This window comes from Oncorhynchus masou, unplaced genomic scaffold (genome assembly GCF_036934945.1).
Source record: "Oncorhynchus masou masou isolate Uvic2021 unplaced genomic scaffold, UVic_Omas_1.1 unplaced_scaffold_1140, whole genome shotgun sequence".
Classification (NCBI taxonomy): domain Eukaryota; kingdom Metazoa; phylum Chordata; class Actinopteri; order Salmoniformes; family Salmonidae; genus Oncorhynchus; species Oncorhynchus masou.
The window spans coordinates 141,631-169,624 of NW_027001146.1; the positions used below are offsets into that span (position 1 = coordinate 141,631).

General features: G+C 47.6%; 1 protein-coding gene and 1 long non-coding RNA gene across 3 annotated transcripts in view; both read right to left on the minus strand.

The window, feature by feature from the left end:
- Nucleotides 1-506: 506 nt before the first annotated feature.
- Nucleotides 507-27,994, minus strand: part of LOC135529349 (conserved oligomeric Golgi complex subunit 1-like) — a 41,966-nt gene continuing 14,478 nt past the window's right edge. The window contains 10 exon segments of the mRNA XM_064958132.1: nucleotides 507-905; nucleotides 12,302-12,383; nucleotides 17,516-17,566; nucleotides 17,568-17,620; nucleotides 20,307-20,387; nucleotides 21,999-22,026; nucleotides 22,463-22,587; nucleotides 24,949-25,107; nucleotides 26,183-26,329; nucleotides 27,028-27,512. Of these exon segments, the coding sequence (XP_064814204.1) occupies nucleotides 765-905; nucleotides 12,302-12,383; nucleotides 17,516-17,566; nucleotides 17,568-17,620; nucleotides 20,307-20,387; nucleotides 21,999-22,026; nucleotides 22,463-22,587; nucleotides 24,949-25,107; nucleotides 26,183-26,329; nucleotides 27,028-27,512 (1,352 nt within the window). The 3' untranslated portion in view covers nucleotides 507-764.
- LOC135529350 (uncharacterized) lies at nucleotides 1,250-4,416 on the minus strand. Of its 2 annotated transcripts, none has more exons than XR_010453686.1 (3): nucleotides 2,645-4,416; nucleotides 1,590-2,536; nucleotides 1,250-1,277 (listed from the first exon to the last, which is right to left on the minus strand). It is a non-coding gene; the product is annotated as an uncharacterized LOC135529350 (long non-coding RNA). The 2 variants fall into 2 exon arrangements; XR_010453685.1 differs by lacking the exon at nucleotides 1,250-1,277 and having other exon boundaries at nucleotides 1,325-2,536; nucleotides 2,645-2,787; nucleotides 3,319-4,416.

Here is a 27,994-nt window from a genome sequence, read left to right on the forward strand (position 1 = left end):
GTGTGTGTACTGTCTGTATGTGTGTATGTGTGTACTGGCTGTGTGTGTGTGTGTACTGGCTGTGTGTGTGTGTGTGTACTGGCTGTGTGTGTACTGTCTGTATGTGTGTACTGTCTGTATGTGTGTACTGTCTGTGTGTGTGTGTGTGTACTGTCTGTGTGTGTGTGTGTACTGTCTGTGTGTGTGTGTGTACTGTCTGTGTGTGTGTGTGTACTGTCTGTGTGTGTATTGTCTGTGTGTGTACTGTCTGTGTATGTACTGTCTGTGTATGTACTGTCTGTGTATGTACTGTCTGTATGTGTGTGTGTACTGTCTATATGTGTGTGTACTGTCTGTATGTGTGTGTGTGTGTACTGTCTGTGTGTGTGTGTGTACTGTCTGTCTGTGTGTGTGACTATCCTCACCTGTCTCCAGTCTTAGCAGCAGGACCCAGACAGTGGTCAGGTATATACTAAAACATTATCTATCTCCACTATATTAATGAAATAAATCACACATCAACACAATTTCATTAATAATCTGTTCAAACTGTAATATTGATTCATATCTTCTAACAGTCTCTGTACAGTACAAGGTGTTTAAAGAATACAAACAGTCACACTCCTTATTTGGGTTCAGTGTTCAATGGCACCCTATTCCCTATATAGTGGGAATAGTTCCCATAGGTCCTTGTCAAAAGTAGTGCACTACATAGTGGGAATAGAGAGAGTCATTAGGGACATAGACCCTTATTTGGACATAGACCCTTATTTGGACATAGACCCTTATTTGGACATGCCAGAGAGCCAGCCCAGCTTGAATAGCGACGGCGGCGCCACGGGCTCCTCCTCCTGATTGGCTAGCTGTCTGAACAGGTTGCCAGGGCGGAAGGTGTCGTCATGGGCGGGTTTAGAGGTGGGTGAGGCCTATAGGAGGGGAGAGAGAAATGGAGGAGAGGATTTAAAACAACAGATATGGGGTGAATTACTTAACAGTCAGAACTTGGTGATGTTCATTAGGCACTATACAGAGGATAACGTTTTGAAACTGAAGTGAAATAGGGAGAGACTACCTGAACTAAGAGAAATAGAGAGACTACCTGAACTGAGAGAAATAGAGAGAGACTACCTGAACTGAGAGAAATAGAGAGAGACTACCTGAACTGAGAGAAATAGAGAGAGACTACCTGAACTGAGAGAAATAGAGAGAGACTACCTGAACTGAGAGAAATAGAGAGAGACTACCTGAACTGAAAGAAAGAACTACCTGAAGAGAGACTACCTGAACTGAGAGACTACCTGAACTGAGAGAAATAGAGAGAGACTACCTGAACTGAGAGAAAAGAGAGAGACTACCTGAACTGAGAGAAATAGAGAGACTACCTGAACTGAGAGAAATAGAGAGAGACTACCTGAACTGAGAGAAATAGAGAGAGACTACCTGAACTGAGAGAAAGAGAGAGAGACTACCTGAACTGAGAGAAAGAGAGAGACTACCTGAACTGAGAGAAATAGAGAGAGACTACCTGAACTGAGAGAAATGGGGAGAGACTACCTGAACTAAGAGAAATAGAGAGAGACTACCTGAACTGAGAGAAATAGAGACACTACCTGAACTGAGAGAAATAGGAAGAGAGACTACCTGAACTGAGAGAAATAGAGACTACCTGAACTGAGAGAAATAGAGAGAGACTACCTGAACTGAGAGAAATAGAGAGAGACTACCTGAACTGAAAGAAATAGAGAGAGACTACCTGAACTGAGAGACTACCTGAACTGAGAGAAATAGAGAGAGACTACCTGAACTGAGAGAAAGAGAGAGAGACTACCTGAACTGAGAGAAATAGAGAGACTACCTGAACTGAGAGAAATAGAGAGAGACTACCTGAACTGAGAGAAATAGAGAGAGACTACCTGAACTGAGAGAAAGAGAGAGAGACTACCTGAACTGAGAGAAAAGAGAGAGACTACCTGAACTGAGAGAAATAGAGAGAGACTACCTGAACTGAGAGAAATGGGGAGAGACTACCTGAACTAAGAGAAATAGAGAGAGACTACCTGAACTGAGAGAAATAGAGACACTACCTGAACTGAGAGAAATAGGAAGAGAGACTACCTGAACTGAGAGAAATAGAGACTACCTGAACTGAGAGAAATAGAGAGAGACTACCTGCACTGAGAGAAATAGAGAGAGACTACCTGAACTGAGAGAAATAGAGAGACTACCTGAACTGAGAGAAATAGAGAGAGACTACCTGGACTGAGAGAAATAGAGAGAGACTACCTGAACTGAAAGACTACCTGAACTGAAAGAAATAGAGAGAGACTACCTGAACTGAGAGAAATAGAGACTACCTGAACTGAGAGAAATAGAGAGAGACTACCTGCACTGAGAGAAATAGAGAGAGACTACCTGAACTGAAAGAAATAGAGAGAGACTACCTGAACTGAGAGAAATAGAGAGAGACTACCTGAACTGAGAGAAATAGAGAGAGACTACCTGAACTGAGAGAAATAGAGAGAGACTACCTGAACTGAGAGAAATAGAGAGAGACTACCTGAACTGAGAGAAAAGAGAGAGACTACCTGAACTGAGAGAAATAGAAGACTACCTGAACTGAGAGAGAGACACTACCTGAACTGAGAGAAATAGAGAGAGAGACTACCTGAACTGAGAGAAATAGAGAGACTACCTGAACTGAGAGAAATAGAGACACTACCTGAACTGAGAGAAATAGAGAGAGAGACTACCTGAACTGAGAGAAATAGAGAGACTACCTGAACTGAGAGAAATAGGAAGAGAGACTACCTGAACTGAGAGAAATAGAGGGACTACCTGAACTGAGAGAAATAGAGAGAGACTACCTGAACTGAGAGAAATAGAGAGAGACTACCTGAACTGAGAGAAATAGAGAGACTACCTGAACTGAGAGAAATAGAGAGACTACCTGAACTGAGAGAAATAGAGACTACCTGAACTGAGAGAAATAGAGAGAGACTACCTGCACTGAGAGAAATAGAGAGAGACTACCTGAACTGAGAGAAATAGAGAGACTACCTGAACTGAGAGAAATAGAGAGAGACTACCTGAACTGAGAGAAATAGAGAGAGACTACCTGAACTGAGAGAAATAGAGAGACTACCTGAACTGAGAGAAATAGAGAGAGACTACCTGAACTGAGAGAAATAGAGAGACTACCTGAACTGAGAGAAATAGAGAGAGACTACCTGAACTGAGAGAAATAGAGAGAGACTACCTGAACTGAGAGAAATAGAGAGACTACCTGAACTGAGAGAAATAGAGAGAGACTACCTGAACTGAGAGAAATAGAGAGACTACCTGAACTGAGAGAAATAGAGAGAGACTACCTGAACTGAGAGACTACCTGAACTGAGAGAAATAGAGAGACTACCTGAACTGAGAGAAATAGAGAGACTACCTGAACTGAGAGAAATAGAGAGACTACCTGAACTGAGAGAAATAGAGAGACTACCTGAACTGAGAGACTACCTGAACTGAGAGAAATAGAGAGACTACCTGAACTGAGAGAAAGAGAGAGAGACTACCTGAACTGAGAGAAATAGAGAGACTACCTGAACTGAGAGAAATAGAGAGACTACCTGAACTGAGAGAAATAGAGAGAGACTACCTGAACTGAGAGAAATACAGAGACTACCTGAACTGAGAGAAATAGAGAGACTACCTGAACTGAGAGAAATAGAGAGAGACTACCTGAACTGAGAGAAATAGAGAGACTACCTGAACTGAGAGAAATAGAGAGACTACCTGAACTGAGAGAAATAGAGAGAGACTACCTGAACTGAGAGAAATAGAGAGAGACTACCTGAACTGAGAGAAATAGAGAGAGACTACCTGAACTGAGAGAAATAGAGAGAGACTACCTGAACTGAGAGAAATAGAGAGAGACTACCTGAACTGAGAGAAATAGAGAGAGACTACCTGAACTGAGAGAAATAGAGAGAGACTACCTGAACTGAGAGACTACCTGAACTGAGAGAAATAGGGAGAGACTACTTGAACTGAGAGAAAGAGAGAGAGACTACCTGAACTGAGAGAAATAGAGAGAGACTACCTGAACTGAGAGAAATAGAGAGAGACTACCTGAACTGAGAGAAATAGAGAGAGACTACCTGAACTGAGAGAAATAGAGAGAGACTACCTGAACTGAGAGAAATAGAGAGAGACTACCTGAACTGAGAGAAATAGAGAGAGACTACCTGAACTGAGAGACTACCTGAACTGAGAGAAATAGGGAGAGACTACTTGAACTGAGAGAAATAGAGAGAGACTACCTGAACTGAGAGATATAGAGAGAGACTACCTGAACTAATGTTTTCCATAGTGTGCGTGACATGAACTCGACCCTGGCCTCATGTCCTTGTCTCCTCCCTAATAAGCAAGGAAGCTGGTCGGCTTCCTTTGAAATAGAGTTCAGATCAGTGCAGATGAAGGCGAGGAGACAATGAGAGGAAGCCACGTCAGAGTATTGAGATGCACCCCCATGGAAAATTGATGTGAAAACACTCGCTGTTGGTCTGGTCACAGATACGGTTTGGAACACTCGCTCTATGTCTGGTCACAGATACGGTTTAGAACACTCGCTGTTGGTCTGGTCACAGATACGGTTTGGAACACTCGCTCTGTCTGGTCACAGATACGGTTTGGAACACTCGCTGTTGGTCTGGTCACAGATACGGTTTGGAACACTCGCTGTTCATCTGGTCACAGATACGGTTTGGAACACTCGCTGTTGGTCTGGTCACAGATACGGTTTGGAACACTCGCTCTATGTCTGGTCACAGATACGGTTTGGAACACTCGCTCTATGTCTGGTCACAGATACGGTTTGGAACACTCGCTCTATGTCTGGTCACAGATACGGTTTGGAACACTCGCTCTATGTCTGGTCACAGATACGGTTTGGAACACTCGCTGTTGGTCTGGTCACAGATACGGTTTGGAAGACTCGCTCTATGTCTGGTCACAGATACGGTTTAGAACACTCGCTCTATGTCTGGTCACAGATACGGTTTAGAACACTCGCTCTATGTCTGGTCACAGATACGGTTTGGAACACTCGCTGTTGGTCTGGTCACAGATACGGTTTGGAACACTCGCTCTATGTCTGGTCACAGATACGGTTTGGAACACTCGCTCTATGTCTGGTCACAGATACGGTTTGGAACACTCGCCGTTGGTCTGGTCACAGATACGGTTTAGAACACTCGCTGTTGGTCTGGTCACAGATACGGTTTGGAACACTCGCTGTTGGTCTGGTCACAGATACGGTTTAGAACACTCGCTGTTGGTCTGGTCACAGATACGGTTTGGAACACTCCCTGATGGTCTGGTCACAGATACGGTTTGGAACCCTCGCTGTTGGTCTGGTCACAGATACGGTTTGGAACCCTCACTGTTGGTCTGGTCACAGATACGGGGAACCCTCGCACTCACAGATACGGTTTGGAACCCTCGCTGTTGGTCTGGTCACAGATACGGTTTAGAACACTCGCTGTTGGTCTCACAGTTGGTCTGGTCACAGTTTGGAACCCTCGCTGTTGGTCTGGTCACAGAACGGTTTGGAACACTCGCTGTTGGTCTGGTCACAGATACGGTTTAGAACACTGTTGGTCTGGCTGTTGCTGTTGGTCTGGTCACAGATACGGTTTGGAACACTCGCTGTTGGTCTGGTCACAGATACGGTTTAGAACCTCGCTGTTGGTCTGGTTGGTCTATGTCTGGTCACAGATACGGTTTGGAACCCTCGCTGTTGGTCTGGTCACAGATACGGTTTAGAACCTCGCTGTTGGTCTGGTCACAGATACGGTTTGGAACCTCGCTGTTGGTCTGGTTTGGAACCTCGCTGTTGGTCTGGTCACAGATACGGTTTGGAACACTCGCTGTTGGTCTGGTCACAGATACGGTTTGGAACACTCGCTCTATGTCTGGTCACAGATACGGTTTGGAACACTCGCTGTTATGTCTGGTCACAGATACGGTTTGGAACACTCGATGGTCTGGTCACAGATACGGTTTGGAAACACTCGCTGTTGGTCTGGTCACAGATACGGTTTAGAACACTCGCTGTTGGTCTGGTCACAGATACGGTTTGGAACACTCGCTGTTGGTCTGGTCACAGATACGGTTTAGAACACTCGCTGTTGGTCTGGTCACAGATACGGTTTAGAACACTGTTGGTCGATACGGTTTGGAACACTCGCTGTTGGTCTGGTCACAGATACGGTTTGGAACCCTCGCTGTTGGTCTGGTCACAGATACGGTTTGGAACACTCGCTGTTGGTCTGGTCACAGACGGTTTGGAACGGTTTGGAACCCTCGCTGTTGGTCTGGTCACCGGTTTCGCTGTTGGTCTGGTCACAGATACGGTTTGGAACACTCGCTGTTGGTCTGGTCACAGATACGGTTTGGAACCCTCGCTGTTGGTCTGGTCACAGATACGGTTTAGAACACTCGCTGTTGGTCTGGTCACAGATACGGTTTGGAACACTCGCTGTTGGTCTGGTCACAGATACGGTTTAGAACACTCGCTGTTGGTCTGGTCACAGATACGGTTTAGAACACTCGCTCTATGTCTGGTCACAGATACGGTTTAGAACACTCGCTGTTGGTCTGGTCACAGATACGGTTTGGAACCCTCGCTGTTGGTCTGGTCACAGATCGCTGTTGGTCTGGTCACAGATCGGTTTGGAACCCTCGCTCTATGGTCTGGTCACAGATACGGTTTGGAACCTCGCTGTTGTCTGGTCACAGATACGGTTTGGAACACTCGCTGTTGGTCTGGTCACAGATACGGTTTGGAACCTCGCTGTTGGTCTGGTCACAGATACGGTTTGGAACACTCGCTGTTGGTCTGGTCACAGATACGGTTTGGAACCCTCGCTGTTGGTCTCGCGGTTTAGAACACTATGTCTGGTCACAGATACGGTTTAGAACAGAATGTCTGGTCACAGATACGGTTTGGAACACTCGCTCTATGTCTGGTCACAGATACGGTTTGGAACACTCGCTCTATGTCTGGTCACAGATACGGTTTGGAACACTCGCTGTTGGTCTGGTCACAGATACGGTTTGGAACACTCGCTGTTGGTCTGGTCACAGATACGGTTTGGAACACTCGCTGTTGGTCTGGTCACAGATACGGTTTGGAACACTCGCTGTTGGTCTGGTCACAGATACGGTTTAGAACACTCGCTCTATGTCTGGTCACAGATACGGTTTGGAACACTCGCTGTTGGTCTGGTCACAGATACGGTTTGGAACACTCGCTGTTGGTCTGGTCACAGATACGGTTTGGAACGGTTTGGAACTCGCTGTTGGTCTGGTCACAGATACGGTTTAGTCTGTTGGTCTGGTCACAGATACGGTTTGGAACCCTCGCTGTTGGTCTGGTCACAGATACGGTTTAGAACCCTCGCTGTTGGTCTGGTCACAGATACGGTTTGGAACCCTCGCTGTTGGTCTGGTTTGGAACCCTCGCTGTTGGTCTGGTCACAGATACGGTTTGGAACCCTCGCTGTTGGTCTGGTCACAGATACGGTTTGGAACACTCGCTGTTGGTCTGGTCACAGATACGGTTTGGAACACTCGCTGTTGGTCTGGTCACAGATACTGGTTGCTCTATGTCTGGTCACAGATACGGTTTGGAACACTCGCTGTTGGTCTGGTCACAGATACGGTTTGGAACACTCGCTCTATGTCTGGTCACAGATGTTTTGGTCTGGTCACAGATACGGTTTGGAACACTCGCTCTAGGTCTGGTCACAGATACGGTTTGGAACACTCGCTGTTGGTCTGGTCACAGATACGGTTTGGAACACTCGCTCTATGTCTGGTCACAGATACGGTTTGGAACACTCGCTGTTGGTCTGGTCACAGATACGGTTTGGAACCCTCGCTGTTGGTCTGGTCACAGATACGGTTTAGAACCCTCGCTGTTGGTCTGGTCACAGATACGGTTTGGAACACTCCCTGTTGGTCTGGTCACAGATACGGTTTGGAACACTCCTGATGGTCTGGGATACGGTTTGGAACCCTCGCTGTTGGTCTGGTCACAGATACGGTTTGGAACACTCGGCTGTTGGTCTGGTCACAGATACGGTTTGGAACCTCGCTGTTGGTCTGGTCACAGATACGGTTTGGAACCTCGCTGTTGGTCTGGTTTGGAACCCTCGCTGTTGGTCTGGTCACAGATACGGTTTGGAACACTCGCTGTTGGTCTGGTCACAGATACGGTTTGGAACACTCGCTCTATGTCTGGTCACAGATACGGTTTGGAACACTCGCTCTATGTCTGGTCACAGATACGGTTTGGAACACTCGCTGTTGGTCTGGTCACAGATGGTTTACTCGCTGTTGGTCTGGTTTGGAACACTCGCTGTTGGTCTGGTCACAGATACGGTTTGGAACGGTTTGGAACTCGCTGTTGGTCTGGTCACAGATACGGTTTGGAACCTCGCTGTTGGTCTGGTCACAGATACGGTTTGGAACACTCGCCGTTGGTCTGGTCACAGATACGGTTTAGAACACTCGCTGTTGGTCTGGTCACAGATACGGTTTGGAACACTCGCTGTTGGTCTGGTCACAGATACGGTTTGGAACACTCGCTGTTGGTCTGGTCACAGATACGGTTTGGAACACTCGCTGTTGGTCTGGTCACAGATACGGTTTGGAACACTCGCTGTTGGTCTGGTCACAGACACGGTTTGGAACACTCGCTGTTGGTCTGGTCACAGATACGGTTTGGAACACTCGCTGTTGGTCTGGTCACAGATACGGTTTGGAACACTCGCTGTTGGTCTGGTCACAGATACGGTTTGGAACACTCGCTGTTGGTCTGGTCACAGATACGGTTTGGAACACTCGCTGTTGGTCTGGTCACAGATACGGTTTGGAACACTCGCTGTATGTCTGGTCACAGATACGGTTTGGAACACTCGCTGTTGGTCTGGTCACAGATACGGTTTGGAACCCTCGCTGTTGGTCTGGTCACAGATACGGTTTAGAACACTCGCTGTTGGTATGGTCACAGATACGGTTTAGAACACTCGCTGTTGGTCTGGTCACAGATACGGTTTGGAACCCTCGCTGTTGGTCTGGTCACAGATACGGTTTGGAACCCTCGCTGTTGGTCTGGTCACAGATACGGTTTGGAACCCTCGCTGTTGGTCTGGTCACAGATACGGTTTGGAACCCTCGCTGTTGGTCTGGTCACAGATACGGTTTGGAACCCTCGCTGTTGGTCTGGTCACAGATACGGTTTGGAACACTCGCTGTTGGTCTGGTCACAGATACGGTTTGGAACCCTCGCTGTTGGTCTGGTCACAGATACGGTTTAGAACACTCGCTGTTGGTCTGGTCACAGATACGGTTTGGAATGGTGTGAGGCAGGGTGGAGGTCAAATCCACGTCACTACAAAAATCAGTTGAGGAGAATTGAAAAATCCTCTTAGATAAAAAATAGGAACATTGCCGATTCATGAATCGAATATCAAATTGACTGCAGATCCCGGCAGACAGCGTGAAACCAGGTTAGCCGTCAGCATAAACCCACAGGGCTCAAAAACAGTGTAGTATACAGGGAATAAGATGGCATTGAGGACGCAGGTCACATGTTCTCGTTAGTTAGCGATCTGAGGCAACATCACATCAAACCGAAGCCACGTTAAAAACCAAACGCAGGAAAAATAGAAGTTGGCTTAGCACACTGCAAACCTCCCCACTGCAAACCTCCCCACTGCAAACCTCCCCACTGCAAAAACACTTCATGGCACATAGAATATAACACATTAAAGATAGATAACTAAAGACACTACACACACTAAAGATACAACACACACACTTACACTAAAGATACCACCCACACACACTAAAGATACCACCACACACACTAAAGATACCACCACACACACTAAAGATACCACCCACACACACTAAAGATACCACCACACACACTAAAGATACCACCACACACACTAAAGATACCACCCACTTACACTAAAGATACCACCACACACACTAAAGATACCACCCCCACACACACTAAAGATACCACCCCCACACACACTAAAGATACCACCCCCACACACACTAAAGATACCACCACACACACACTAAAGATACCACTACACACACTAAAGATACCACCCACACACTAAAGATACCACCCCCACACACTAAAGATACCACCCCCACACACACTAAAGATACCACCCCCACACACACTAAAGATACCAACACACACTAAAGATACCACCCCCACACACACAAAAGATACCACACCCACACACACTAAAGATACCACCCCCACACACACGATACCACTAAAGATACCACCCCCACACACACTAAAGATACCACCCCCACACACACTAAAGATACCATCACACACACACACACACACTAAAGATACCACACACACACACACTAAAGATACCACACACACACACACTAAAGATACCACACACACACACTAAAGATACCACCACACACACTAAAGATACCACCACCACACACTAAAGATACCACACACACACACACACACTAAAGATACCACCACACACACAAAGATACCACCACTACACACTAAAGATACCACCACACACACTAAAGATACCACCACACACACTAAAGATACCACCACACACACAAAGATACCACCACACACACTAAAGATACCACCACACACACTAAAGATACCACCACTACACACTAAAGATACCACCACACACACACTAAAGATACCACCACACACACTAAAGATACCACCACAAACACACTAAAGATACCACCACACACACTAAAGATACCACCACACACACTAAAGATACCACCACACACACTAAAGATACCACACACACACACACACTAAAGATACCACCACACACACAAAGATACCACCACACACACTAAAGATACCACCACACACACTAAAGATACCACCACACACACTAAAGATACCACCACACACACTAAAGATACCACCACAAACACACTAAAGATACCACTACAAACACACTAAAGATACCACTACACACACTAAAGATACCACTACACACACTAAAGATACCACCACACACACTAAAGATACCACCACACACACTAAAGATACCACCACACACACACTAAAGATACCACACACACACACTAAAGATACCACCACACACACTAAAGATACCACCACACACACTAAAGATACCACACACACACTAAAGATACCACCACACACACACTAAAGATACCACCACACACACTCAAGATACCACCACACACACACTAAAGATACCACCACACACACACTAAAGATACCACCACACACACACTAAAGATACCACACACACACTAAAGATACCACCCACACACACACACTAAAGATACCACCACACACACACTAAAGATACCACTACACACACTAAAGATACCACTACACAGACTAAAGATACCACCCACACACACACACTAAAGATACCACACACTAAAGATACCACCCACACACTTACACTAAAGATACCACACACACACACACACACAAAAGATACCACACACTAAAGATACCACCCACACACTTACACTAAAGATACCACACACACACACTAAAGATACCACACACTAAAGATACCACACACTAAAGATACCACACACACACACACACACACTAAAGATACCACCCACACACTTACACTAAAGATACCACACACACACAAAGATACCACACACTAAAGATACACACACTAAAGATACCACCCACACACACACACTAAAGATACCACACACATACTACACACACTAAAGATACCACCCACACACACACACTAAAGATACCACCACACATACTAAAGATACCACCCACACACACACACTAAAGATACCACCCCCACACACACTAAAGATACCACCCACACACACACACTAAAAATACACACACTAAAGATACCACCCCCACACACATACTAAAGATACCACCCCCACACATACTAAAGATACCACCACACACACACAATGACCTGTTGCTGCTGTCCTGGGTCTGTTGCCCTCAAATCAGCTGGAAAAGCAGACATAAAACACCATGATACACATCGTAGGAAATCAACAGACATGGTTAAAGACAGACTGAAACTTGAGGTGAGGTTGACATTCATACAGGCAGGTTTATATGAAAACCTCACCTATATGTTCAACCTCAGACCCCGTCCTCCCGTCCCCCCATCCGTCCGTCCTCCTTCCCTCTCCCCCAACCCCCCGTCGGTCCCCGTCCGCCCCCCGCTCGTCCGTCCGTGTGACTCACCAGTGGGCGTGTGATGTCAGTTCCCTGTGTGGAGGACTTGGTTTTACGGGAGTTGGTCATGCTCAGAGGTAACAGCCCAAACCTGGAGAACAGAGACAGGGCACTGGGTTAAAATACTAATGGACCTGTAGCCTGTAGACAGGGCACTGGGCTATAATACTAATGGACCTGTAGCCTATAGACAGGGCACTGGGTTAAAATACTAATGGACCTGTAGCCTATAGACAGGGTACTGGCCTATAATACTAATGGACCTGTAGCCTATAGACAGGGCTATAATACTAATGGACCTGTAGCCTATAGACAGGGTACTGGCCTATAATACTAATGGACCTGTAGCCTATAGACAGGGCTATAATACTAATGGACCTGTAGCCTGTAGACAGGGCACTGGGTTAAAATACTAATGGACCTGTAGCCTGTAGACAGGGCACTGGGCTATAATACTAATGGACCTGTAGCCTATAGACAGGGTACTGGGCTATAATACTAATGGACCTGTAGCCTATAGACAGGGCACTGGGCTATAATACTAATGGACCTGTAGCCTATAGACAGGGCTATAATACTAATGGACCTGTAGCCTATAGACAGGGTACTGGGCTATAATACTAATGGACCTGTAGCCAGGGTACAGGGCTATAATACTAATGGACCTGTAGCCTGTAGACAGGGTACTGGGCTATAATACTAATGGACCTGTAGCCTATAGACAGGGTACTGGGCTATAATACTAATGGACCTGTAGCCTATAGACAGGGTACTGGGCTATAATACTAATGGACCTGTAGCCTATAGACAGGGCTATAATACTAATGGACCTGTAGCCTATAGACAGGGTACTGGGCTATAATACTAATGGACCTGTAGCCAGGGAACAGGGCTATAATACTAATGGACCTGTAGCCTGTAGACAGGGTACTGGGCTATAATACTAATGGACCTGTAGCCTATAGACAGGGTACTGGGCTATAATACTAATGGACCTGTAGCCTATAGACAGGGTACTGGGCTATAATACTAATGGACCTGTAGCCTATAGACAGGGTACTGGGCTATAATACTAATGGACCTGTAGCCTATAGACAGGGTACTGGGCTATAATACTAATGGACCTGTAGCCTATAGACAGGGTACTGGGCTATAATACTAATGGACCTGTAGCCTATAGACAGGGTACTGGGCTATAATACTAATGGACCTGTAGCCTATAGACATGGTACTGGGCTATAATACTAATGGACCTGTAGCCTATAGACAGGGTACTGGGCTATAATACTAATGGACCTGTAGCCTATAGACATGGTACTGGGCTATAATACTAATGGACCTGTAGCCTATAGACAGGGTAATGGGCTATAATACTAATGGACCTATAGCCTACTCATAAGGCAAGGTAAAAGTGCTGGTCTAGGATCAGGTCCCACCTGTCCGTGTAATTTAATAGGACCAGTATTCAGTCATAGAGCTGGTCTAGGATCAGGTCCCCCGTCCATGTAATCTAATAGGACCAGTATTCAGTCATAGAGCTGGTCTAGGATCAGGTCCCCCTGTCCATGTAATCTAATAGGACCAGTATTCAGTCATAGAGCTGGTCTAGGATCAGGTCCCCCTGTCCATGTAATCTAATAGGACCAGTATTCAGTCATAGAGCTGGTCTAGGATCAGGTCCCCCTGTCCATGTAATCTAATAGGACCAGTATTCAGTCATAGAGCTGGTCTAGGATCAGGTCCCCCTGTCCATGTAATCTAATAGGACCAGTATTCAGTCATAGAGCTGGTCTAGGATCAGGTCCCCCTGTCCATGTAATCTAATAGGACCAGTATTCAGTCATAGAGCTGGTCTAGGATCAGGTCCCCCTGTCCATGTAATCTAATAGGACCAGTATTCAGTCATAGAGCTGGTCTAGGATCAGGTCCACCTGTCCATGTAATCTAATAGGACCAGTATTCAGTCATAGAGCTGGTCTAGGATCAGGTCCCACCTGTCCATGTAATCTAATAGGACCAGTATTCAGTCATAGAGCTGGTCTAGGATCAGGTCCCCCTGTCCATGTAATCTAATAGGACCAGTATTCAGTCATAGAGCTGGTCTAGGATCAGGTCCCCCTGTCCATGTAATCTAATAGGACCAGTATTCAGTCATAGAGCTGGTCTAGGATCAGGTCCCCCTGTCCATGTAATCTAATAGGACCAGTATTCAGTCATAGAGCTGGTCTAGGATCAGGTCCCCCATGTCCATGTAATCTAATAGGACCAGTATTCAGTCATAGAGCTGGTCTAGGATCAGGTCCCCCTGTCCATGTAATCTAATAGGACCAGTATTCAGTCATAGAGCTGGTCTAGGATCAGGTCCCCCTGTCCATGTAATCTAAAAGGACCAGTATTCAGTCATAGAGCTGGTCTAGGATCAGGTCCCCCTGTCCATGTAATCTAATAGGACCAGTATTCAGTCATAGAGCTGGTCTAGGATCAGGTCCCCCTGTCCATGTAATCTAATAGGACCAGTATTCAGTCATAGAGCTGGTCTAGGATCAGGTCCCCCTGTCCATGTAATCTAATAGGACCAGTATTCAGTCATAGAGCTGGTCTAGGATCAGGTCCCACCTGTCCATGTAATCTAATAGGACCAGTATTCAGTCATAGAGCTGGTCTAGGATCAGGTCCCCCTGTCCATGTAATCTAATAGGACCAGTATTCAGTCATAGAGCTGGTCTAGGATCAGGTCCCCCTGTCCATGTAATCTAATAGGACCAGTATTCAGTCATAGAGCTGGTCTAGGATCAGGTCCCCCTGTCCATGTAATCTAATAGGACCAGTATTCAGTCATAGAGCTGGTCTAGGATCAGGTCCCCCTGTCCATGTAATCTAATAGGACCAGTATTCAGTCATAGAACTGGTCTAGGATCAGGTCCCCCTGTCCATGTAATCTAATAGGACCAGTATGGGTCAGTCATAGAGCTGTGTCTGGTAGGATCAGGTGTGTGTCCCCTGTCCATGTAATCTAATAGGACCAGTATTCAGTCATAGAGCTGGTCTAGGATCAGGTCCCCCTGTCATGTAATCTAATAGGACCAGTAAGTCTAATAGGAGGTCTGGTGTCCATGTAATCTAATAGGACCAGTCAGTAGAGCTGGTCTAGGATCAGGTCCCCCTGTCCATGTAATCTAATAGGACCAGTATTCAGTCATAGAGCTGGTCTAGGATCAGGTGTCCTGTCCATGTAATCTAATAGGACCAGTATTCAGTCATAGAGCTGGTCTAGGATCAGGTCCCCCTGTCCATGTAATCTAATAGGTCCAGTATTCAGTATCTGGGTGCTGGTCAGGTGTGGTCCCATGTCCAGTAATCTGGGACCAGTATTCAGTCTAGAGGATCAGGTCCCCCTGTCCATGTAATCTAATAGGACCAGTATTCAGTCATAGAGCTGGTCTAGGATCAGGTCCCCCTGTCCATGTAATCTAATAGGACCAGTATTCAGTCATAGAGCTGGTCTAGGATCAGGTCCCCCTGTCCATGTAATCTAATAGGACCAGTATTCAGTCATAGAGCTGGTCTAGGATCAGGTCCCCCTGTCCATGTAATCTAATAGGACCAGTATTCAGTCATAGAGCTGGTCTAGGATCAGGTTCTACCAACTGTCCATGTAATTTAATAGGACCAGTATTCAGTCATACAGCTGGTCTAGGATCAGGTCCCCCTGTCCATGTAATCTATTAGGACCAGTATTCAGTCATAGAGCTGGTCAGGAACTGTCCTGGTCAGTATTCAGTCAGAGCTGGTCTAGGATCAGGTCCCCTGTCCATGTAATCTAATAGGACCAGTATTCAGTCATAGAGCTGGTCTAGGATCAGGTCCCCCTGTCCATGTAATCTAAATAGGACCAGTATTCAGTCATAGAGCTGGTCTAGGATCAGGTCATTAACCCTGTCCATGTAATTTAATAGGACCAGTATTCAGTCATAGAGCTGGTCTAGGATCAGGTCCCCCTGTCCATGTAATCTAATAGGACCAGTATTCAGTCATAGAGCTGGTCTAGGATCAGGTCCCCCTGTCCATGTAATCTAATAGGACCAGTATTCAGTGTTAGAGCTGGTCTAGAGATCAGGTCCCACCTGTCCATGTAATCTAATAGGACCAGTATTCAGTCATAGAGCTGGTCTAGGATCATTGTACACCCTGTGAGCTGGTCTGTCCATGTCTTCTAATAGGACCATGTTGTGGTTGTAGAGGATGTGAGTTGATCATCCATGTAATCTAATAGGACCAGTATTCAGTCATAGAGCTGGTCTAGGATCAGGTCCCCCTGTCCATGTAATCTAATAGGACCAGTATTCAGTCATGTAGAGCTGGTCTAGGATCAGGTCCCACCTGTCCATGTAATCTAATAGGACCAGTATTCAGTCATAGAGCTGGTCTAGGATCAGGTTGACCTGTCCAATATAGGACCAGAACTCCTATTCAGAGATACTGAGTTTTGTTAATGATCGTGTGTCCTGGTGTGATTTCAGTGTCCTGGTGTGTGTCCTGGTCACCTAGTGTGTCCAGTGTGTGGTCTAGAGGATGTGTGTCCTGGTCACGTGACTCCATGATTTCCAGTGTTGTGGTTGTCCAGGATGTGTGTCCTGGTGCGTGTCCTGGTGTGTGTCCTGGTGTGTGTCCTGGTGTGTGTGTCACCTGATTCTGGGTGCTGGATGTGTGTGATGGTCACCTGATCTGGGTGCTGGTGTGTGTGGTCAGAGACACCTGATCTGGGTGCTGGTGTGAGTTGATGGTCACCTGATCTGGGTGCTGGTGTGTGGTTGTCACCTGATCTGGGTGATGGTGTGTGTGTGTGTTGTGGTGTCCTGGATGCGTGATGGTCACCTGATCTGGGTGCTGGTGTGTGTGTGTGTGTGTCCTGGTGTGTCCGTCACCTGATCTGGGTGCTGGTGTGTGTGTGTGTGTGTGTGTGTGTGTGTGTCCTGGTGTGTGTTGTCAGGACCTGATCTGGGTGCATGATTTCCAGTGTTGTGGTTGTACAGGATGTGAGTGATGTGTGATTTGTGTGTGTGTCCTGGTGTGTGTGGTCACCTGATCTGGGTGCTACAGGTGTGTGATGTGACTGTGATTTGTGTGTGTGTCCTGGATGTGTGTCGTCACCTGATCTGGGTGCTGATGTGAGTTGTGTGTGATTGTGTGTGTGTACAGGATGTGTGTGTGGTCACTAGTCACCTGATCTGGGTGCTGGCCAGCGGCAGGATGTTGTAGGGTTCCTGAGAGGTCGCTGTTACCACGGGCAACAAACTGCTTCTCTGTGGTCAACAACCCCAACAACACCTGGAACCACACAACATTAACACCGTGTTTGGAATGGGGACATCACAACACCTGGAACCACACAACATTAACACCGTGTTTGGAATGGGGACATCAACAACACCTGGAACCACACAACATTAACACAGTGTTTGGAATGGGACATCAACAACACCTGGAACCACACAACATTAACACCGTGTTTGGAATGGGGACATCAACAACACCTGGAACCACACAACATTAACACAGTGTTTGGAATGGGGACATCAACAACACCTGGAACCACACAACATTAACACAGTGTTTGGAATGGGGACATCAACAACACCTGGAACCACACAACATTAACACCGTGTTTGGAATGGGGACATTTAAATATAATTAAGTCATTAACACAGGGCTTTAGCATATTCCATGATTTCCAGTGTTGTGGTTTACAGGATGTGTTGTAACATGTCTTCCAGTGTTGTGGTTGTAGAGGATGTGAGTTGATGGTCACTAGACTCCATGATTTCCAGTGTTGTGGTTGTAGAGGATGTGAGTTGATGGTCGCTAGACTCCATGATTTCCAGTGTTGTGGTTGTACAGGATGTGAGTTGATGGTCACTAGACTCCATGCTTTCCAGTGTTGTGGTTGTAGAGGATGTGAGTTGATGGTCACTAGACTCCATGCTTTCCAGTGTTTTGGTTGTAGAGGATGTGAGTTGGTCACTAGACTCCATGATTTCCAGTGTTGTGGTTGTAGAGGATGTGAGTTGATGGTCACTAGACTCCATGATTTCCAGTGTTGTGGTTGTACAGGATGTGAGTTGATGGTCACTCGACTCCATGATTTCCAGTGTTGTGGTTGTACAGGATGTGAGTTGATGGTCAGTAGACTCCATGATTTCCAGTGTTGTGGTTGTAGAGGATGTGAGTTGATGGTCAGTAGACTCCATGATTTCCAGTGTTGTGGTTGTAGAGGATGTGAGTTGATGGTCACTAGACTCCATGATTTCCAGTGTTGTGGTTGTAGAGGATGTGAGTCGATGGTCACTAGACTCCATGATTTCCAGTGTTGTGGTTGTAGAGGATGTGAGTTGATGGTCACTAGACTCCATGATTTCCTGTTTTGTGGTTGTAGAGGATGTGAGTTGATGGTCACTAGACTCCATGATTTCCAGTGTTGTGGTTGTAGAGGATGTGAGTTGATGGTCACTAGACTCCATGCTGTATGTACAGGATGTGAGTTGATGGTAGACTCCATGATTTCCAGTGTTGTGGTTGTACAGGATGTGAGTTGATGGTCACTAGACTCCATGATTTCCAGTGTTGTGGTTGTAGAGGATGAGTTTTCCATGATTTCCAGCGTTGTGGTTGTAGAGGATGTGAGTTGATGGTCACTAGACTCCATGCTGTATGTACAGGATGTGAGTTGATGGTCAGTAGACTCCATGATTTCCAGTGTTGTGGTTGTAGAGGATGTGAGTTGATGGTCACTAGACTCCATGCTGTATGTTATGGATTGTTCTCATATCTGATGATAGTGACTTGCCGTCAGACTGGAGGATTGTTATGGTATTCTGTAACACTGTGATCTGTAGCGGCAGTGAAATCCTACGAGTCTCTCAGCCGGTGTTGACAGAACATTTGGTGCTGTGTCATTATGAGTTGATAACAGCCTTCTCAGAGATGAGGAGTTGAAGTTGGACATGATTTCCAGTGTTCTGTTACTAATCAACCATTTCTGGTCTCTTCTTCTTTATTTTTGTTTTGTTTTGTTGACCTGAAATTCCAGTGTTGTTTTAAAAATGTTATTACAACATTATCACAATGTTCGTCACAACAACAACCTTAACGCAACCAAGTTGAACACCACAATCGTACAATATAAACACACCACATGAATGATCACAGTGCCAAATACAACATCTGAATCCCCAACAGCACCTCTGAGATTTACAAATTGTGACCAAAGTTATGGTCACTAGATCAATACACAGTGGATAACCCATGATAACCAGTGTTGTGGTTGTAACAGGACCCATAACAACCCAGAATAACCCAGTGGATAACCCAGGATAACCCATGATAACACAGAATAACCCAGAATTACACAGGGTAACCCAGGATAACACAGAATAACCCAGGATAACCCAGAATAACCCAGAATTACACAGGGTAACCCAGGATAACCCATGATAACACAGAATAACCCAGGATAACACAGAATAACCCAGGATAACACAGAATAACCCAGGATTTCCAGGATAACACAGAATAGTTGATGGATAACCCAGGATAACACACAGACAGGGTAACCCAGGATAACACAGGTTGTAACCCAGGATAACACAGGATAACCCATGATTACACAGGTAACCCAGGATAACACAGAATAACCCAGGATAACCCAGAGTTGATGGTCACAGGGTAACCCAGGATTTCCAGAATAACCCATGGATAACCCAGAATAACCCATGAATTTCCAGTGGATGGTTGTAGAGGATAACCACATAAGAACCCAGGGTAATTTCACAGGATAACCCAGGATAAACCATGGATAAACCAGGTAAGAGGATGTGAGTTGAGGTCACGGGGAAACCCAGAATAGTGTTGTGGTTGTACAGGATAACCCTACTCTACACTGACTATCATGATTTATTTTAGTCTCCAGTTGATGGTCACTTAGTAGCATCAGTGGGGCAGGATGGCCATTGGGCACCGAACTCCTCTGTGATAGGCGGTTGAGGTTGCTGTTGAATGGCGGCATGAACACATCCAGGTCAAAGGGATCAATGTAGCTCTCCATGATTTCCAATACAGGATGTGAGTTGATGGTCACTAGACTCCTGTAACCAGTGAGTGGACCAGGATGTGAGTTTGTCACTAGACCCATGAACACACAGAGAGACCAGGATGTTACTAAACCCTGTAACACACATGAGACCAGGATGTTACTGAACCCTGTAACACACAGAGAGACCAGGATGTTACTGAACCCTGTAACACACAGAGAGACCAGGATGTTGTAACACACAGAGGATGAGTTGATGTCAACCCTGATAACACACAGTGGAGACCAGGATGTTACTGCACCCTGTAACAGAGAGACTCCATGACAGTGTTGTGGTTGTAGAGACCAGGATGTTACTGCACCCTGTAACACACAGAGAGACCAGGATGTTACTGCACCCTGTAACACACAGAGAGACCAGGATGTTACTGAACCCTGTAACACACAGAGAGACCAGGATGTTACTGAACCCTGTAAACACACAGAGAGACCAGGATGTTACTGCACCCTGTAACACACAGAGAGACCAGGATGTTACTGAACCCTGTAACACACAGAGACCAGGATGTTACTGAACCCTGTAACACACAGAGAGACCATGCTGATGTTACTGGAACCCTGATGATAGTGACACACAGAGAGACCAGGATGTTACTGTGTGACCCTGTAACACACAGAGAGACCAGGATGTTACTGAACCCTGTAACATAACACAGAGAGACCAGGATGTTACTGAACCCTGTAACACACAGAGAGACCAGGATGTTACAAACCCTGTAACACACAGAGAGACCAGGATGTTACTGAAATTCCCAACAACCCTGTAACACACAGAGAGACCAGGATGTTACTGAACCCTGTAAACACACAGAGAGACCAGGATGTTACTACAACCCTGTAACACACAGAGAGACCTGGATGTTACTACAACCCTGTAACACACAGAGAGACCAGGATGTTACAAACCCTGTAACACACAGAGAGACCAGGATGTTACATCTGAACCCTGTAACACACAGAGAGACAAATTGTGATGTTACTGAACGATCAATACACAGATAACCCAGGATGTTACAAAGGATAACCCAGGATAACACAGAATAACCCAGGATAACACACAGAAGACCAGGATAACACAGAATAACCCAGGATAACCCAGGATAACACACAGAGAGACCAGGATGTTACTGTAACCCTGTAACACACAGAGAGACCAGGATGTTACTGATAACCCTGTAACACACAGAGAGACCAGGATGTTACAGGAACCCTGTAACACACAGAGAGACCAGGATAACCCATAAGAACCCAGGGTAACACAGGATAACAGAGAGACCAGGATGTTACTGAACCCTGTAACACACAGAGAGACCAGGATGTTACTGAACCCTGTAAACAAGACATGTTACAGAACCCTGTAACACACAGAGAGACCAGGATGTTACAGGGCAACCCAGGGTAACCCTGTAACACACAGAGAGACCAGGATTTTAGTCTCCACCCAGGATGTAACACACAGAGAGACCAGGATGTTGAACTGAACCCTGTAACACACAGAGAGACCAGGTTGCTGTTGAACCAGGATGAACCCTGTAACACACAGAGAGACCAGGATGTTACTCTCCAGTAATCACACACCTGCTGAACCCTGTAACACACAGAGAGACCAGGATGTTACTGCACCCTGTAACACACAGAGAGACCAGGATGTTACTGAACCCTGTAACACACAGAGAGACCAGGATGTTACTGCACCCTGTAACACACAGAGAGACCAGGATGTTACTGAACCCTGTAACAGAGAGACCAGAGAGACCAGGATGTTACTGAACCCTGTAACACACAGAGAGACCAGGATGTTACTGAACCCTGTAACACACAGAGAGACCAGGATGTTACTGAACCCTGTAAACACACAGAGAGACCAGGATGTTACTGCACCCTGTAACACACAGAGAGACCAGGATGTTACTGAACCCTGTAACACACAGAGAGACCAGGATGTTACTGCACCCTGTAACACACAGAGAGACCAGGATGTTACTGAACCCTGTAACACACAGAGAGACCAGGTGTGTGTGTACCTGGGGTCTTGTTGAGAGCGGAAGCCCCTGCCATCCTCTAGTTTGGTACCCAGGGTAGCAGTGAGATATCTCAGGTCAAATAACAGCTGTAGAGACCTGTTCTGAGTCATAGGGAATGGACAGTCCTGGAGAGAGAGGGGGGAGAGGGGGGAGAGGGAGAGAGGGGGGAGAGGGGTGGGAGAGGGAGAGGGGGAGGGAGAGAGGGGGGAGAGGGGGTGGAGAGGGAGGGGGAGAGGGGTGGGAGAGGGAGAGGGGAGGGAGGGGTGGGGAGAGAGGGGGAGAGGGGTGGAAAGAGAGATAAAGAGGGGGGAGAGGGAGAGAGGGGGGGGGGAGGTGGGAGAGGGGTGGAAAGAGAGATAAAGAGGGGAGAGAGAGAGATGGGGGGGGATGTTCAGCTCTTTAGGATGACAACTCATTTCATTGTCCAGGTGTGCTCTATGATTACAGTGTCAGCCCTGTGTGTTACCTTGTCCTGCGCTGTGTGTGTGTGTGTTACCTTGTCCTGCGCTGTGTGTGTGTGTGTTACCTTGTCCTGCGCTGTGTGTGTGTGTGTTACCTTGTCCTGCTGTGTGTGTGTGTGTGTGTTACCTTGTCCTGCGCTGTGTGTGTGTGTGTGTGTTACCTTGTCCTGCGCTGTGTGTGTGTGTGTGTTACCTTGTCCTGCGCTGTGTGTGTGTGTGTGTTACCTTGTCCTGCGCTGTGTGTGTGTGTGTGTGTTACCTTGTCCTGCGCTGTGTGTGTGTGTGTGTGTTACCTTGTCCTGCGCTGTGTGTGTGTGTGTGTTACCTTGTCCTGCGCTGTGTGTGTGTGTGTGTTACCTTGTCCTGCGCTGTGTGTGTGTGTGTGTTACCTTGTCCTGCGCTGTGTGTGTGTGTGTGTGTTACCTTGTCCTGCGCTGTGTGTGTGTGTGTGTGTTACCTTGTCCTGCGCTGTGTGTGTGTGTGTGTGTTACCTTGTCCTGCGCTGTGTGTGTGTGTGTGTGTTACCTTGTCCTGCGCTGTGTGTGTGTGTGTGTTACCTTGTCCTGCGCTGTGTGTGTGTGTGTTACCTTGTCCTGCGCTGTGTGTGTGTGTGTGTCCTGCTGTGTGTGTGTTACCTTGTCCTGCGCTGTGTGTGTGTGTGTTGTTACCTTGTCCAGTGTCGCTGCGTGTGTGTGTGTGTGTTACCTTGTCCTGCGCTGTGTGTGTGTGTGTGTTACCTTGTCCTGCGCTGTGTGTGTGTGTGTGTTACCTTGTCCTGCGCTGTGTGTGTGTTACCTTGTCCTGCGCTGTGTGTGTGTGTGTTACCTTGTCCTGCGCTGTGTGTGTGTGTGTGTTACCTTGTCCTGCTGTGTGTGTGTGTGTGTTACCTTGTCCTGTGCTGTGTGTGTGTGTGTGTTACCTTGTCCTGCGCTGTGTGTGTGTTACCATGTCCTGCGCTGTGTGTGTGTGTGTTACCTTGTCCTGTGCTGTGTGTGTGTGTGTGTTACCTTGTCCTGTGCTGTGTGTGTGTGTGTGTGTTACCTTGTCCTGCGCTGTGTGTGTGTTACCTTGTCCTGCGCTGTGTGTGTGTGTTACCTTGTCCTGCGCTGTGTGTGTGTGTTACCTTGTCCTGCTGGTGTGTGTGTTACTTGTCCTGTGTGTGTGTGTGTGTGTTACCTTGTCCTGCGCTGTGTGTGTGTGTGTGTTACCTTGTCCTGCGCTGTGTGTGTGTGTGTTACCTTGTCCTGCGCTGTGTGTGTGTGTGTGTGTTACCTTGTCCTGCGCTGTGTGTGTGTTACCTTGTCCTGCGCTGTGTGTGTGTGTGTGTTACCTTGTCCTGCGCTGTGTGTGTGTGTTACCTTGTCCTGCGCTGTGTGTGTGTGTTACCTTGTCCTGCGCTGTGTGTGTGTGTGTGTTACCTTGTCCTGTGTGTGTGTGTGTTACCTTGTCCTGCGCTGTGTGTGTGTTACCCTGTCCTGCGCTGTGTGTGTGTTACCTTGTCCTGCGCTGTGTGTGTGTGTGTGTTACCTTGTCCTGTGCTGTGTGTGTGTGTGTGTTACCTTGTCCTGTGCTGTGTGTGTGTTACCTTGTCCTGCGCTGTGTGTGTGTTACCTTGTCCTGCGCTGTGTGTGTGTGTTACCTTGTCCTGCGCTGTGTGTGTGTGTTACCTTGTCCTGCGCTGTGTGTGTGTGTTGCGCTGTGTGTGTGTGTGTTGTCCTGCGCTGTGTGTGTGTGTGTGTTACCTTGTCCTGCGCTGTGTGTGTGTTACCTTGTCCTGCGTGTGTGTGTGTGTTACCTTGTCCTGCGCTGTGTGTGTGTTACCTTGTCCTGCGCTGTGTGTGTGTGTGTGTGTGTTACCTTGTCCTGCGCAGTGTGTGTTACCTTGTCTGCGCTGTGTGTGTGTGTTACCTTGTCCTGCGCTGTGTGTGTGTGTTACCTTGTCCTGCGCTGTGTGTGTGTGTGTGTTACCTTGTCCTGCGCTGTGTGTGTGTGTACCTTGTCCTGCGCTGTGTGTGTGTGTGTTACCTGTTCTGCGCTGTGTGTGAGGTTCTGGTACTGGTGCAGCACCAGGTCCATACAGCCTTGTAGTAACTCCTGTAGGGTGGGGCGGGGCACAGCATGACCCCCTACACCATTCACCTCCAGACACAGGTGGAACAGCAGAGACTGGACAAACCACGACGGCTATGGAGGGAGGAGGGGGAGACAGAGAGAGAGGGGGGAGACAGAGAGAGAGAGAGACAGAGAGAGAGGGAGACAGAGAGAGAGAGAGACAGAGAGAGAGACAGAGACAGAGAGAGTGACAGAGAGAGAGACAGAGAGAGAGGAAGACAGAGAGAGATAGAGACAGAGAGAGGAAGACAGAGAGAGACAGATAGAGAGAGAGAGGAAGACAGAGACAGAGACAGAGAGAGAGACAGAGAGAGAGGAAGACAGAGAGAGAGGAAGACAGAGAGAGGAAGACAGAGAGACAGAGAGACAGAGACAGAGAGAGACAGAGAGAGACAGAGAGAGTGGAAGACAGAGAGAGACAGATAGAGACAGAGAGAGGAAGACAGAGAGAGAGACAGAGAGAGAGACAGAGAGAGAGACAGAGACAGAGGAAGAGAGAGAGGAAGAGAGAGACAGAGAGGAAGACAGAGAGAGGAAGACAGAGAGAGGAAGACAGAGAGAGGAAGACAGAGAGAGGAAGACAGAGAGAGAGAAAGACAGAGAGAGGAAGACAGAGAGAGAGGAAGACAGAGAGAGGAAGACAGAGAGAGGAAGACAGAGAGAGGAAGACAGAGAGAGGAAGACAGAGAGAGGAAGACAGAGAGAGGAAGACAGAGAGAGGAAGACAGAGAGAGAGGAAGACAGAGAGAGAGGAAGACAGAGAGAGAGGAAGACAGAGAGAGAGGAAGACAGAGAGAGGAAGACAGAGAGAGAGGAAGACAGAGAGAGAGGAAGACAGAGAGAGAGGAAGACAGAGAGAGAGGAAGACAGAGAGAGAGGAAGACAGAGAGAGAGAAAGACAGAGAGAGAGAAAGACAGAGAGAGAGAAAGACAGAGAGAGAGAAAGACAGAGAGAGAGAAAGACAGAGAGAGAGAAAGACAGAGAGAGAGAAAGACAGAGAGAGAGAGACAGAGAGAGGAAGACAGAGAGATAATATTGCAGCATCTCAGTGTTAATTTTCTATCTGAAAATCCTTTCTCCTGTCTGTGAGACACTACTGGTCAGGTCCTGCTGAGCTGAGCGATGATGTCATAACATCACTCTTACCTGGACAGGAAGTCTGATCTTGGAGGTGACGCTGCTCCCTGACTCCGCCTCTTCCTGGATCTCTAGCTCCTCCCAGTTGGTGGCGTTTGCTAGGATAGCCCCGGCAGACTCTGCGTGCAGCGAGGTCGCAAACCGACCCACCAGCGCCTTGGGGGGGGGACCAGGGGGTAAGGTAATAAAAGACATGACAACAAAGGAAGGATGGCTCGGCCTAAATAGACTGGGTTGTGATTTCATTTCAAACTGATTGTTGGAAGTTTGTCTGACATTCTTCGACCACAAAACTCTGTATCAAGCCTCTCAGAGAGCTGATCTAGGATCAGGTCCCCCCTGTCCATGTAATCTAAAAGGACCAGTATTCAGTCATAGAGCTGGTCTAGGATCAGGTCCCCCTGTCCATGTAATCTAATAGGACCAGTATTCAGTCATAGAGCTGGTCTAGGATCAGGCCCCCCTGTCCATGTAATCTAAAAGGACCAGTATTCAGTCATAGAGCTGGTCTAGGATCAGGTCCCACCTGTCCATGTATTCTAATAGGACCAGTATTCAGTCATAGAGCTGGTCTAGGATCAGGTCCCCCTGTCCATGTAATCTAATAGGACCAGTATTCAGTCATAGAGCTGGTCTAGGATCAGGTCCCCCTGTCCATGTAATCTAATAGGACCAGTATTCAGTCATAGAGCTGGTCTAGGATCAGGTCCCCCTGTCCATGTATTTCATTTTAATCTAAAAGGCAAAACTGATCATAGAGCCCCACTCCAACTCTGAGATGTTTAAACAGCCCCAGAAAATGTCTGACAAACTTTGATTTAGTGGTGAACTATCCCTCCAAGTAACCCCCTCACCTTAGAGAGGGCGGAGCTCCATATCCGATATGCTTCCATACTGACAACCAGAAGCTCCTCTTTCAGACACGCCCACTTGGCCTGGGCGGGGCTAACCTCTGTCGCCTTGGCAGCCGCCTTCCCCAACTTCCTGCTTTGGCGGGGTGTTCCCTTGGTAACAGGGTCAGCTGCAGCACAGCCCTGTTTACCCAGGATGCACTGCCTGAGGTTGGGACAGAGCTTGCTGAGGGACTGACAGAGGCGGGCCATGAAGAGCACCGAGCTGAGACGGGCTGGGCCGGGGGAGGAGCCTACAGGTGAGGCCGCCCCCAGTTTAGAGCGCACGCAGGTGATGATGTCACGTATGCATGCCAGACAGCGTTCACGTAGGGTCTCCTCTACCGCCACGGCGTCTGTGAACCGGTCGAATGATGAGACGGTACCGGAACCAGAACTGGACCCAGAGCCGAGGCCTATAGTGAAGGAGACGGAGGGGACCTGGGGATCTGTGGATGAAGAGGAGGAGAAGGAAGAGGTAGAGGGGGAGGAAGAGGAGATGGAGGAGGTGGTAGAGGAGGTGGAGGGGGAGATGGAGGAGGTGGTAGAGGGGGTGTGGAGGGAGGAGATGGAGGAGGTGGTAGAGGGGGGGTGTGGAGGAGGAGATGGAGGAGGTGGTAGAGGGGGTGTGGAGGAGGAGATGGAGGAGGTGGTAGAGGGGGGTGTGGAGGAGGAGATGGAGGAGGTGGTAGGGGGGTGTGGAGGAGGAGATGGAGGAGGTGGTAGAGGGGGGTGTGGAGGAGGAGATGGAGGAGGAGATGGAGGAGGTGGTAGAGGGGGTGTGGAGGAGGAGATGGAGGAGGTGGTAGAGGGGGTGTGGAGGAGGAGATGGAGGAGGTGGTAGAGAGGGGTGTGGAGGAGGAGATGGAGGAGGTGGTAGAGGGGGAGGAAGTGGAGATGGAGGAGGTGGTAGAGGGGAGGAAGTGGAGAT